The sequence below is a fragment of the Oncorhynchus clarkii genome, chromosome 28 (assembly GCF_045791955.1).
Source record: "Oncorhynchus clarkii lewisi isolate Uvic-CL-2024 chromosome 28, UVic_Ocla_1.0, whole genome shotgun sequence".
Classification (NCBI taxonomy): Eukaryota; Metazoa; Chordata; class Actinopteri; order Salmoniformes; family Salmonidae; genus Oncorhynchus; species Oncorhynchus clarkii.
Genome location: NC_092174.1, coordinates 36,106,027 through 36,119,230, shown reverse-complemented (window position 1 = coordinate 36,119,230; position 13,204 = coordinate 36,106,027). Strand labels below are relative to the sequence as shown.

Here is a 13,204-nt window from a genome sequence, read left to right as displayed (position 1 = left end):
CATGACTGATCAAAACTGTTTTTCTCATTGCTCTCTAATCCCTGTGCAGCAGGCATGTGGTGAGATATGTTTGGAACATCACATTTCAAAAATCACAGTATTGTATCGTATCGGCACCTGCGTTTGGTGATATCGTGAGGTCCCTGGTGAACTATCCCTTCAGTTCGCACCTTTGCGATCTCCCTAGGAAATGACTAGGAGAAACACGTGTCATTTTCAGCAGAGGAAGGGACTGGTCCTTGTGTGCTGTTCTATGTCTCTGCTGTGTACATTTCCTCACTACTGATTGACATGGAGAGTGACATCACGTTGAGGCAACAAGCCCCTCGTCTCCTCCATCTGCCATTCCGCTGGCATCTCTCCTATAGATCAGTTGTCACGGTGATGTAGCAGCTCACTCCACTCTGGACCATCATTCTCCTCGATGGCTGATCGTCGTCTTCCTACCGCTCGCCTCCGCCTCTCTGTTTTTTTAATTAGACAACAAAACAAAAAAATATGAATATTCATAGAGCAGCGCCTCATTAATATGCACTATTATGCAGATCAGCCCACAATTAAGCCACAGCTTTCCCCCAGAGATGCTGGGTAGTGGTAAGAGAGGAGGTTGGAGGGAGAGAATTGCTGCTTCACCAATTTTTAAAACACTCTTCCTACTTTCCCCTTTTTTCAATGCTAATCATTTGACCAGGGACAACATGGCTACATGACTTGTGTCCCTTCTGTTAATGTGTAGCCCTTAGTCTGTTGTCATGCAAAGAGGGTGTAAGGGGATGGGGATATTAACTGCTACTGCCTTGCCGTGGAAAAATGTAAAGGAGTGAAGTGGGAGAATGACAAATGTTGAGGAGGATTGTAGGAGCCTCATGCTTGGTGTTAATTATTCAAACTTCCTACAGCTCTTAGCCACACTAACATGCTGACCACACTGCTCCTGTCACAAAATAAATGTACACACAAACTCTGCAAAAAAAATAAACTGTTTTTATTTTCAACTGTGTTTTAATTGCAGCAACTTAACATGTGTAAATATTTGTATAAACATAACATTCAACAACTGAAACACAAACTGAACAAGTTCCACAGACATGTGACTAACAGAAATCGAATAATGTATCCTTGACCAAAGGGGGGGTCAAAATCAAAAGTAACAGTCAGTATCTGGTGTGGCCAGATCAAATCGATCCCGCTCCAGAGTACAGGCCTCCGTGTAACGCCCATTCCTTTGACGATAAATGCGAATCTGACCATCACTCCTGGTGAGACAAAACCGCAACTCGTCAATGAAGAGCACTTTTTGCCAGGCCTGTCTGGTCCAGCGACGGTGGGTTTGTGCCCATAGGTGACGTTGTTGCTGGTGATGTTTGGTGAGGACCTGCCTTACAACAGGCCTCATCTTCACACTGATGAGCAGGGAACCTGGGCATCTTCCTTTTGGTGTCTTTCAGAGTCAGTAGAAAGGCCTCTTTTTAGTGTACTAAGTTTTCATAACTGTGACCTTAATTGCACAGGTGCATGTTCATTAATTGTTTATGGTTCATTGAATAAGCATGGGAAACGGTGTTTAAACCCTTTACCATGAAGATCTGTGAAGTTATTTGGATTTTTACGAATCATCTTTGAAAGACAGTTAACGTGTTTTTCAAGCATTGCACCCACACTGCTCACACGTGTCTGCATAGCCAGGTGCTAAAATAGAACTTGGTTCTATTTGTGACACTTGATGCGCTGCAAGTCCCGTCTTTCCCATCTCCTCATTGGTTTTTAGGAGCGTATACCGACGTGGGTGATTGAAAGATGAACTGAGGTCCATAGTCCAGTTGGTAGTGGTAATGCACCTTAAATTAAAGTTGGTTGCCAACCTCCATATAAAGTCTAAAGAAGAAGCCTGAAGGAGGAGCGATTTACTAAAACAAACTCTGTTTACCCTTTTGTCGGTGTAGAGGACCTTGTGCATTTGTAAAATAACAACCCAATGTTTTTTCCCAGGACAAATTAGCTAGCAACAGCAAGCTAGCTACCTAAATTGCCATAAATGTTGCCATAATTTTTATTTTTTTTACCTGTCCCCAAATTAATATAGTTTGTTCAGAGTTAATTTGTGATATTTCAACCTGTGTGTCCTGATCGTGTCTGGTGTGGGTGGACAAAATCAACCCGCGGCAGAGTGGACACTGGGAGCTGAAGTAGCAGTGCTCAACCAAAGGTTATTTGGAAGCTGCAGTGCCTGAACAGGCCACCCTCCAGCCTCTATCTTCTAGGTACTAGTGTGGCTCTGAAAAGATTGGATAGGTATTGAGGTTATGGTAATGCTCCACCTTGATTGGCTGGGTGGAATTTTTGCCATATTCTGCACACATTTCCAACCCACTCAAACCTATCAATACTCGGGTGGGGGGGGTCTAGGGGTAATTTAGATTAAGTATTTATTTGGTCCTTTTCCAGTCCAACACCTTTCAGGTCTAACCCTGTTTCCATGGTCTTTGTTCTAGGTATGGATGATCGAAGCGGTTCTACCCCCTGGGCATCTGGAGAACAGAACAGCCCTTCCTTCAACCAGGGACGGGTAAGGGAACACTGCACACTACACTTTTGTGTATATATAGTGTATGTGGACACCCCTTCAAATTAGTGGATTCGGCTAGTTCAGCCACACCCATTGCTGACGGGTGTATAAAATCGAGCACACCTCCATGCAATCTCCATAGACAACCATTGACAGTAGGATGGCCTTACTGATGAGCTCATGACTTTCAACGTGGCACCGTCATAGGATGCCAGCTTTCCAAGAAGTCGGTTCATCAAATTTCTGTCCTGCTCGAGTTGCCCTGGTCAACTGTAATTGCTGTTATTGTGAAGTGAAAACATCTAGGAGCAACAATGGCTCAGCTGCGAAATGGTAGGCCACACAAGCTCCCAGAACGGGACCGCCGAGTGGTGAAGCACGTTGCAACGCTCACTACCGAGTTCTAAACTGCCTCTGGAAGCAACGTCAGCACATTAACTGTTCGTCGGGAGCTTCATGAAGTGGCTTTCCATGGCTGAGCAGCCCGAAACACAAGCCTAAGATCACCATGTGCAATGCCGAGCAGTGAAAACGTGTTCTCTGGAGTGATGAATCACACTTCACCATCTGGCAGTCTGACAGACAAATCTGAGTTTGGCGGGTGCCAGGAGAACGCTACCTGCCCCAATGCATAGTGACAACTGTAAAGTTTGGCGGAGGAGGAATAATAATGGTCTGGGGCTGTTTTTCATGGTTTGGACTAGGCCCCTTAGTTCCAGGGAATTTAAATCTTGACGCTACAGCATACAATGACATTCTAGACGATTCTGTAATTCCATCTTTGTGGCGACAGTTTGGGGCATTCCCTTTCCTGTTTCAGCATGACATTGTCCCCATGCACAAAGCGAGGTCTATACAAAAATGTTTTGTTGATCTGTGTGGAAGAACTTAACTGGACTGCACAGAGCCCTGACCTCAACCCCATCAAACACCAACTTCTAGCCAGGCCTAAATGCCCAACTTCACTAATGTTCTTGTGGCTGAATGGAAGCAAGTCATGCAATGTTCCAACATCTAGTTAAAAGCCTTCCTAGAAGAGTGGAGGCTTCTATAGCCGTAAAGGAGAGACCAACTCAATGTTAATGTCCATGATTTTGGAATGAGCTGTACGACAAGCAGGTGTCCACATACTTTTGGTCATGTAGTGTATCAACATGTTCTTACACCGTGGATATTACTCATCCATATGACTAGTCTTATCTGGACGTAACAGTTTGGTCCAAAGAGCTCACAGGCACAGTGTGTTTTGCTTGTAGATGGTCATGTTGAATCTGTTTTAAGACACAGCATTTGATTTAAATTCTTCATCTCTCTCTTTTGTCTGTTTCTCTTCTTCCCTCAAGGGTTATGGTGAAGGAACTCATTACAATGAGCACGAATGCCTGGCTTCCACCCCTATGTTCGGCTCAGGAATTGTGGGTAAGGAGATCTGAATATATTTCCTCCATCCTGGCCTATGTTTTAGATCTTGTATCTGGACCAGGTTCTCTCCCTGGCCTTCCATTTAATTTAGCTCAGCTGATTGGACGTCCCCATCATGACAAAGGGCTGGGGGGGGGGGGGGGGGGGGGGGGTTTGAGGGGTTTAGGAGCACAAACAAACCTCTCCCAAGGGATTAGTGTGGCCTATAGCATGTTTGTGTGTCTCTCAGCTGAGCTGTCAGGAGAGCAGAGATGGGGGTTAGGCTTTAATTACCCTCGGACCCTCTATAACGAGCCAAGTTGTTTTGCTCCTGTCTAAAGTCATAAATACAACCCTTCATATAGAGCACCTCACACGGCGGGCGGGTGGCAGATAAGGGGTGGTTGTTAATGTGCTGGAGATGAGTGAAACAGCCTTTAAAGGTTTTTACCATGTCCTGCCCTGATTGTCCCTCTCTGTTTTTAGGCAAAGCTGAGCGAGGACCTTACTCTTCTTTTGGAGCACAGGTAAAATCAGTCATTTATTTTCCAACTTGTTTTTCCCCTCTTGTGACTAGCTCTCCCATCTGTAGCTGTGGTCTCTTCCGCTGAGTCATTTTTATTGTGAATCTGCTCCCCTCGTCCTTCTCATCCTCTCTCCTGCTCCCCTCGTCCTTCTCGTCCCCTCGTCCTTCTCATCCTCTCTCCTGCTCCCCTTGTCTTTCTCATCCTCTCTCCTGCTCCCCTTGTCTTTCTCATCCTCTCTCCTGCTCCCCTCGTCCTTCTCGTCCCCTCGTCCTGCTCCCCTCGTCCTTCTCGTCCTGCCCCCCTTGTCTTTCTCGTGCCCTCACCCTGCTCCTCTCGTCCCCTCGTCCTGCTCCTCTCGTCCTGCTCCCCTCGTCCTGCTCCCCTCGTCCCCTCGCCCTGCTCCCCTTGTCCTTCTCGTCCCCTCGCCCTGCTCCCCTCGTCCTTCTCGTCCCCTCGTCCTGCTCCCCTCGTCCTTCTCGTCCTTCTCGTCCCCTCTAAACATTACTGTCTCTAGCAGTATTTGTGTGACTGGACCTGGTCTTCTCTCCTCCCGTGTAGCCGGGCTTTATGCCCAGTGAGATGCCCATGCCCAGTCCTGATGCCCTGTCCCCCTCGGGTCTGAAGTCAGGCTCCCAGTTCTACCCCTCCCAGTTCAATCCTCGCAGGAGATCCACCCAGGAGAGCATGGGTAAGGACAGAAACCACAGAATATTATCCCATAGAATGCAAGGAAGATGGAGCACACATTCCAATGTAGAACCGACATTCCAATGTAGAACCGACATTCCAATGTAAAGCAGTGTTTCATGGTGTTTCCTTCTGGTCATATTGGAGGGTCTTTTTTTAAATTAGCTTCCAGTTCTATTTCTACTGCTAATGCTTACTGCAGTTGAATTACATGAAACAATTCATAGTGTCAACTAATTGGCAGGTCCCTTGTAAAATCACAGGGAATTCACGACCATATTCACTCCACTAATACTATTACTATGTGAAGGAGTTGCTCTTTATTCTGGTGTATTTGTAGGACTGTGATTACCCTCACTTCTCCTACTGATGTTTAAAATAACAACCAGAGAAATCTCACTTCTGCTAAACCGGCCAGGGGTTCAATTGGGGGGGGGGGGGACACCATTGCATAAACACACTGGTTGGATAAGATAAGATTCTGTTTGATTAAGGCATTTATAAGGGCTCATAAAGACATATTCCTACCAGCAGAGAGCTTACCTAATGGACAGCATGAATGAACCCATTCACAGCATGAATGAACCCATTCATCGATATGCCCGAACTGTTAACACTGCATTCATAACTCTGTTGTTTCATCTATGTACTCACTGTGTGTGTCTCCTCAGATGGCCAGCCAAAAAAGATCAGGAAAGTTCCCCCTGGCCTGCCCTCTTCAGTAAGTACTGCTTCCCTCTCCCACCATTACCTCCTAGTACCAGACTGCCACACCTTAGTCTGCCTATTGTCCCTGAAGAACACAAACCTGTTTCAGACCTTTTGCCCCTTCCAACCCAAAATGAGCCCACCTACACAAGAAACCGTGTCACCCAACCATATTCCAACCTTTCCCCACTCACTCTCAGGAATGCTCCCTCATCTAAAACATTCACCCAACCCACTCCCTTACACACACATGTTCTGCATCCCCCATGCCTAAACTGCCTCCCAGCCCTCATTGTCAGTGTGTGTAATGTGGACGCACACCAATCCCCAGACTATAACCCTGGGTTTTAGAACAGCAGCCAAACTGGCAGAGAGAGAGAGGGCCTCCAGCCCCACAGCTGTGGTGAAAAAATAAACTGAGCCCCACTCATTCACCCATTCATTTATTTAGACTTCTGTATTTATAGTGGGTTTTATTTGTAGGCCATTTATTTTATAGATGTGCATGCATTCCTTCCAGCCCAGCATTCTCACCCGTCCATTGCTTAAGGTAAAGAATGAGGCTTGATGACTTCACTAAACCTCCTCTATACAGTGTCGACTGTTCACCTTCCATCTTTTTCCTTCTCTCCCCTCCCTCTTTTTTTCTCTCCATCTCCCTCTTGTGAGTTCTACTTGCTCCAACCCTCCTTTCTGTTTCTCTCTCACCCTCCCCCGCTCTCTTTTCCTCCATCTCACTCTTTTTCTCCCTCCCCCATCCCTCTATCCCAGCTGCCTGTAGAGTTGGCTGCAGTCCAGGAATGGGCAGATGGCACAGTAATTAGGAGTGCATCTCTCCATTCCCTCTCCCCCTCTTCCTCTCTTCCTCTCACCCTCTATTCCTCTCTTCCTCTCTCTGTTTAATCAAATTAGAGAAACAACTTCACTGTGTAGGAACTGAGTCGTCTGGCCCATAGTTTTATTATCTCATGCATGCCAGAATTGGGCTGATTCTGTGGCATCTGCTAGTTCACAACCTCAGGACCTTCACCTCTTAAGTGACATGCCAGAGACAACTATCAATTCTGTGTGATGCTCTGTAAGCCTGAGAGAAGACTGGATCATGTGTGTTAACCAGAACACACACTAGCACAGACACACCGTATACAATCTCAAACCTAGCCGTAAGACCCTGAGATCACAGAGAAGAAACTTTGGGTTTATGGCTCCTTCTGAGCCAGTAAAGAATGAATTTGTTGTCTTGGTAACAGAACATAAGGAGTTCAGATATTGTTCTTGGTTAATGGCAGCCTCCCTGTCATTGGTTCAAGGCAGTTTACTGAACCTACATCCAGCAGATTGTACAGGAGCACACAGAGTTTATCTTGTACTTTGTATAGGCTAGTTAATGTGACCAAAAGGATACTTTACTATAACTGTGTGTGTGGAATTCTTGTCTGTTTAAAATCTGTTTGTTGTCTTAGTAACAGAACATCCCCTAAGAAAACCTTCCACACTGCTTAGTTCAATAGTAAAGACAAAGCCCCAGTGTCCTCAAATGCCATAGAGGCTGTTGATTTTGAATTAAGCAGTAAAAAGAGAGAGTACAAATGTACTCCTCAATTGACATACCAACCATTTGAGCAGTGTTCAATGTGTGTGTGGGTGGGTGGCCTAATCAAGACAGGATACAAGGTTTTGACCACACACAGTCTACTATTTCAGATCACTTGGGAATCATTAGAAAATACCATGTTACAGACCCCAGCCAACCAAGCCATAGACACCAACAGGCTCCTGAAAAGCTTCTATCCCCAAGCCATGAGACTGCTAAATGGCTACACAGACTATCTGAGTTGATCCTTGTATTTTTGCACTTTCTATGCACACTCACAGGACTCTACACACTCACAGGACTCTACACACTCACAGGACTCTACACACTCACGCACACTGGCACTCAAACACACTCGCACACACACTTACTTAATTTGCTCACACACACATTTATACTGACTCTATATATACACACACACACACACACACGCATACAATCATCATATACGCTGCTGCTACTCTGTTTATCATATATCCTGATGCCTAGTCACCTTACCCCTATACATATCTACCTCTATCACTCCAGTATCCCTGTACATATCTACCTCATCACTTCAGTATCCCTGTCTCCTTACCCCTATACATATCTACCCCTATCACTCCAGTATCCCTGTACATATCTACCTCATCACTTCAGTATCCCTGTCACCTTACCCCTATACATATCTACCTCCATCACTCCAGTATCCCTATCCCCTTACCCCTATACATATCTACCTCCATCACTCCAGTATCCCTGTCACCTTACCCCTATACATATCTACCTCCATCACTCCAGTATCCCTATACATGTCTACCTCTATCACTCCAGTATCCCTATCCCCTTACCCCTATACATATCTACCTCCATCACTCCAGTATCCCTATCCCCTTACCCCTATACATATCTACCTCCATCACTCCAGTATCCCTGTCACCTTACCCCTATACATATCTACCTCCATCACTCCAGTATCCCTGTCACCTTACCCCTATACATATCTACCTCTATCACTCCAGTATCCCTGTCTCCTTACCCCTATACATATCTACCTCTATCACTCCAGTATCCCTGCACATTGTATATATGATATTGAAACTGACCCTGTATATGAATTACTTCTCGTGTTCTTATTTTTGCTTGTGTTTGTTCTACCTCATGTTGTTTTAGTACTATGTTGATAAGATTATTGTATTGTTGGATTTAGAACCTGTAAGGAAGGCATTTCACTGTACTTGTGCCTGTGAGATTAACTTGAAACCTTTTTTTACTGTCTGATTTCCCCCATCTCCCTACTGTGTGTGTTCTGTAGGTTTATGCGTCGGCCTCCGGAGAGGACTATAACCGAGACGTTGCGGGGTATCCTGCCTCCAAGCCTGGGAACGTGGGCTACCCCGGCTCCTTCTATATGCAAGGTTAGTGTAGTGTATACCAGATCATGTCTGGGGGCCTAAACTACACAATATACTTAGCACTATGGGTTTACCCACTTTACTACCTCGGCAACATGGAGAAAGTTGTCTGAAATGCCATTTTGGGTTAGGTGATTTACTGAAATAATGTATTTAGCTGACCAATGATGTCATATACACTCAGTGGGCAGTTTATTATGTACACTCATCTAGTACCAGGTCAGACTCTCCTTTGCATACAGAACAGCCTGAATTCTATGGGGAATGGAAACGTTGATCAATTGGTATCAAGGGACCTAACGTGTGCCAGGAAAACATTCCCCACACCATTACACAACCAGCCTGTACCGTTGACACCAGGCAGGATGGGGCCATGGACTCACTGCTTACGCCTAATCCTGACTACCTAACTCAATAGGAACCAGGGTTCGTCGGACCAGGCAACATTTTTCCATTCCTCAATTGTCCAGTGTTGATCGCTTTCCCACTGGAGACAATTCTTGTTGTAGTTAGCTGATGGGAGTGTTCCTGAGATACTGGAACCAGCGGGCCTGGAAAAGACTCTCATACCATCCTCACTCACTTGTTTTGACAATTCTTTTCTTTTATTGTAAGAATTGTTGTTGTTTTTACCCCTTTTTTTACCCCTTTTTCTCCCCAATTTTGTGATATTCAATTGTTAGTTAGTCTTGTCCTCTGAAACACGACCCTGCCAAGCCGCACTGCCTGCTTAACCCGGAAGCCAGCCGCACTAATGTGTCGGAGGAAACACCGTACACCTGGCGACCGTGTCAGCGTGCATTGCGCCCGACCCGCCACAGGAGTCGCTAGATCGCGATGGGACAAGGGCATCCCGGCCGGGCAAACCTATCGATTTTGCGTCGCCTCATGGGTCCCCTGGTCACGAACAACTGCGACAGTGCCCGGGATCAAACCCGGATCTGTAGTGACACCTCAAGCACTGCGATGCCTTAGACCGCTGCGCCTGTTTAGCCCCTGTTTAGCCCATTCTAGTGTTCAATCAAACAGTAACTGAATGCCTCTGCCGTGTGCCTGCTTTATATAGCAATCCACGGTCACCTGAGTCTATGTCTGTAGGAGCGATCCATTTTTGTGAACAGGCAGGTGTACCTAATAAACTGGCCACAATGTATGTGCCCCATTACTGCCTGTAGTATTGTCTCATCCTCCCTGTTGAAACACCTTATGGCAGTGTGCTAGTGAGTCGTCTGTCTGTACAGTAAGATGGAGTCATCAGGCGAATGTGACCCCTTGTCTTATTTTTGGTGGCTCTTTCTATTCCCCCCCCCCTTTCCCCTGTACCCTCACAACCCCCCCCTCTCACCACCACTCCCCTCCACACAAACACCCCTCTCACCACCCTCTCCCCTCCACACAAACATCACTCCCTCTACACACAAACACCCCTCCTCCTGTTCCCCCCCCTGACAGAAGGTCTGCACCCCTCCCCTGACCCGTGGAGTTCTGCCGGGCCGATGGGGCAGCCGGGCTACTCTGCTGTGCTGGGTAACTCCCCTCACCTGGGCCAGCCCGCCCCCTTCACGGCCATCAACCCGCAGGACAGACTGGTGCGACTACTAACACACACTAGCTGGTTCTCTATATAGTAGTATAGAATACATTACCATTTCTCTCTCACTCATCGCCCAGAGAATGACTTTGAGCCTGTTTTTGTGCAGAAGCGCCAGCCGTTGCCACTTTCGCCCCAGAACTACCCCCTGCACGGCAGCGAGGTGAACGGGAGCTTTCACCCTGGGTCCGCTGGCTACGGAGTCCCCAACCACACACCCCCCATCAATGGAACAGACGGCATCATGGGTACGACTGTCTACCACTGACACTCTGTAGACTGTTTTTATCTGCCTGTCTCTGTTTTTCTCTCACTTTTTGGCTCTTCCTTTACCTTCATCTTTTCTCTAAATTGTAAAAATGTCAGTTCTAATTGTTTACTATCCACCCGGTTGTTCCCTCCCAGCCAACCGGGGAACAGCTCCACCTAGCTCAGGAGATGAGATCGGCAAAGCCCTGGCATCAGTGAGTAGAGTGGCACAGACCACATCAAGCATAGTCTTCAGTGATTATGCAAAGTTGATTTATCTACCAAGACTAAGATAAAACCCAATCTGCAAATAATAGAGAAGGCCGAGTTTCTGTTCTACTGTTTTCTGTATCATAGATCTGACTATTGAATTACTGTTTCATTGTTTTTTTCTGTGTAGATTTATCCTTCGGACCACAACAGCAACACCTTCCCTTCATCTCCATCTACTCCAGTGGGCTCTCCCCAGGCCATAGCAGGTGACTGGGCAGGGAAAATACACCTGTACCTAGCTCTCCCCAGGCCATAGCAGGTGACTGGGCAGGGAAAATACACCTGTAACTAGCTCTCCCCAGGACATAGCAGGTGACTGGGCAGGGAGAATACACCTGTACCTAGCTCTCCCCAGGACATAGCAGGTGACTGGGCAGGGAGAATACACCTGTACCTAGCTCTCCCCAGGACATAGCAGGTGACTGGGCAGGGAGAATACACCTGTACCTAGCTCTCCCCAGGACATGGCAGGTGACTGGGAAGGGAGAATACACCTGTACCTAGCTCTCCCCAGGACATAGCAGGGAGAATACACCTGTAACTAGCTCTCCCCAGGACATAGCAGGGAGAATACACCTGTAACTAGCTCTCCCCAGGACATAGCAGGTGACTGGGCAGGGAGAATACACCTGTACCTAGCTCTCCCCAGGACATAGCAGGTGACTGGGCAGGGAAAATACACCTGTACCTAGCTCTCCCCAGGACATAGCAGGGAGAATACACCTGTACCTAGCTCTCCCCAGGACATAGCAGGTGACTGGGCAGGGAAAATACACCTGTACCTAGCTCTCCCAAGGACATAGCAGGTGACTGGGCAGGGAAAATACACCTGTACCTAGCTCTCCCCAGGACATAGCAGGGAGAATACACCTGTACCTAGCTCTCCCCAGGACATAGCAGGTGACTGGGCAGGGAGAATACACCTGTACCTAGCTCTCCCCAGGACATAGCAGGTGACTGGGCAGGGAAAATACACCTGTACCTAGCTCTCCCCAGGACATAGCAGGTGACTGGGCAGGGAAAATACACCTGTACCTAGCTCTCCCCAGGACATAGCAGGGAGAATACACCTGTACCTAGCTCTCCCCAGGACATAGCAGGTGACTGGGCAGGGAGAATACACCTGTACCTAGCTCTCCCCAGGACATAGCAGGTGACTGGGCAGGGAGAATACACCTGTACCTAGCTCTCCCCAGGACATAGCAGGTGACTGGGCAGGGAGAATACACCTGTACCTAGCTCTCCCCAGGACATAGCAGGTGACTGGGCAGGGAGAGTAGACCTGTACCTAGCTTTCCCCAGGACATAGCAGGTGACTGGGCAGGGAGAATACACCTGTACCTAGCTCTCCCCAGGACATAGCAGGTGACTGGGCAGGGAAAATACACCTGTACCTAGCTCTCCCCAGGACATAGCAGGTGACTGGGCAGGGAAAATACACCTGTACCTAGCTCTCCCCAGGACATAGCAGGTGACTGGGCAGGGAGAATACACCTGTACCTAGCTCTCCCCAGGACATAGCAGGTGACTGGGCAGGGAAAATACACCTGTACCTAGCTCTCCCCAGGCCATAGCAGGTGACTGGGCAGGGAAAATACACCTGTACCTAGCTCTCCCCAGGACATAGCAGGTGACTGGGCAGGGAAAATACACCTGTACCTAGCTCTCCCCAAGACATAGCAGGTGACTGGGCAGGGAGAATACACCTGTACCTAGCTCTCCCCAGGACATAGCAGGTGACTGGGCAGGGAGAATACACCTGTACCTAGCTCTCCCCAGGACATAGCAGGTGACTGGGCAGGGAGAATACACCTGTACCTAGCTCTCCCCAGGACATAGCAGGTGACTGGGCAGGGAGAATACACCTGTACCTAGCTCTCCCCAGGACATGGCAGGGAGAATACACCTGTAACTAGCTCTCCCCAGGACATAGCAGGGAGAATACACCTGTAACTAGCTCTCCCCAGGACATAGCAGGTGACTGGGCAGGGAGAATACACCTGTACCTAGCTCTCCCCAGGACATAGCAGGTGACTGGGCAGGGAAAATACACCTGTACCTAGCTCTCCCCAGGCCATAGCAGGTGACTGGGCAGGGAGAATACACCTGTAACTAGCTCTCCCCAGGACATAGCAGGTGACTGGGCAGGGAAAATACACCTGTACCTAGCTCTCCCCAGGACATAGCAGGTGACTGGGCAGGGAAAATACACCT

The 13,204-nt window shown here is 47.8% G+C and overlaps 1 protein-coding gene across 4 annotated transcripts in view; it reads left to right on the top strand.

Annotated features, from left to right (window-relative positions):
* LOC139386497 (transcription factor 3a) overlaps positions 1–13,204 on the top strand; it is a 43,802-nt gene that overhangs the window by 18,572 nt on the left and 12,026 nt on the right. For 3 of the 4 annotated variants that reach the window (XM_071132068.1, XM_071132067.1, XM_071132070.1), the window contains exons 4-13: positions 2,493–2,566; positions 3,910–3,985; positions 4,454–4,494; positions 5,053–5,182; positions 5,853–5,902; positions 8,778–8,880; positions 10,330–10,466; positions 10,578–10,716; positions 10,874–10,932; positions 11,118–11,196. In XM_071132068.1, the coding sequence (XP_070988169.1) occupies positions 2,493–2,566; positions 3,910–3,985; positions 4,454–4,494; positions 5,053–5,182; positions 5,853–5,902; positions 8,778–8,880; positions 10,330–10,466; positions 10,578–10,716; positions 10,874–10,932; positions 11,118–11,196 (888 nt within the window). The remainder of the gene's footprint in view (positions 1–2,492; positions 2,567–3,909; positions 3,986–4,453; positions 4,495–5,052; positions 5,183–5,852; positions 5,903–8,777; positions 8,881–10,329; positions 10,467–10,577; positions 10,717–10,873; positions 10,933–11,117; positions 11,197–13,204) is intronic. The other variant, XM_071132069.1, reaches the window with a different exon arrangement.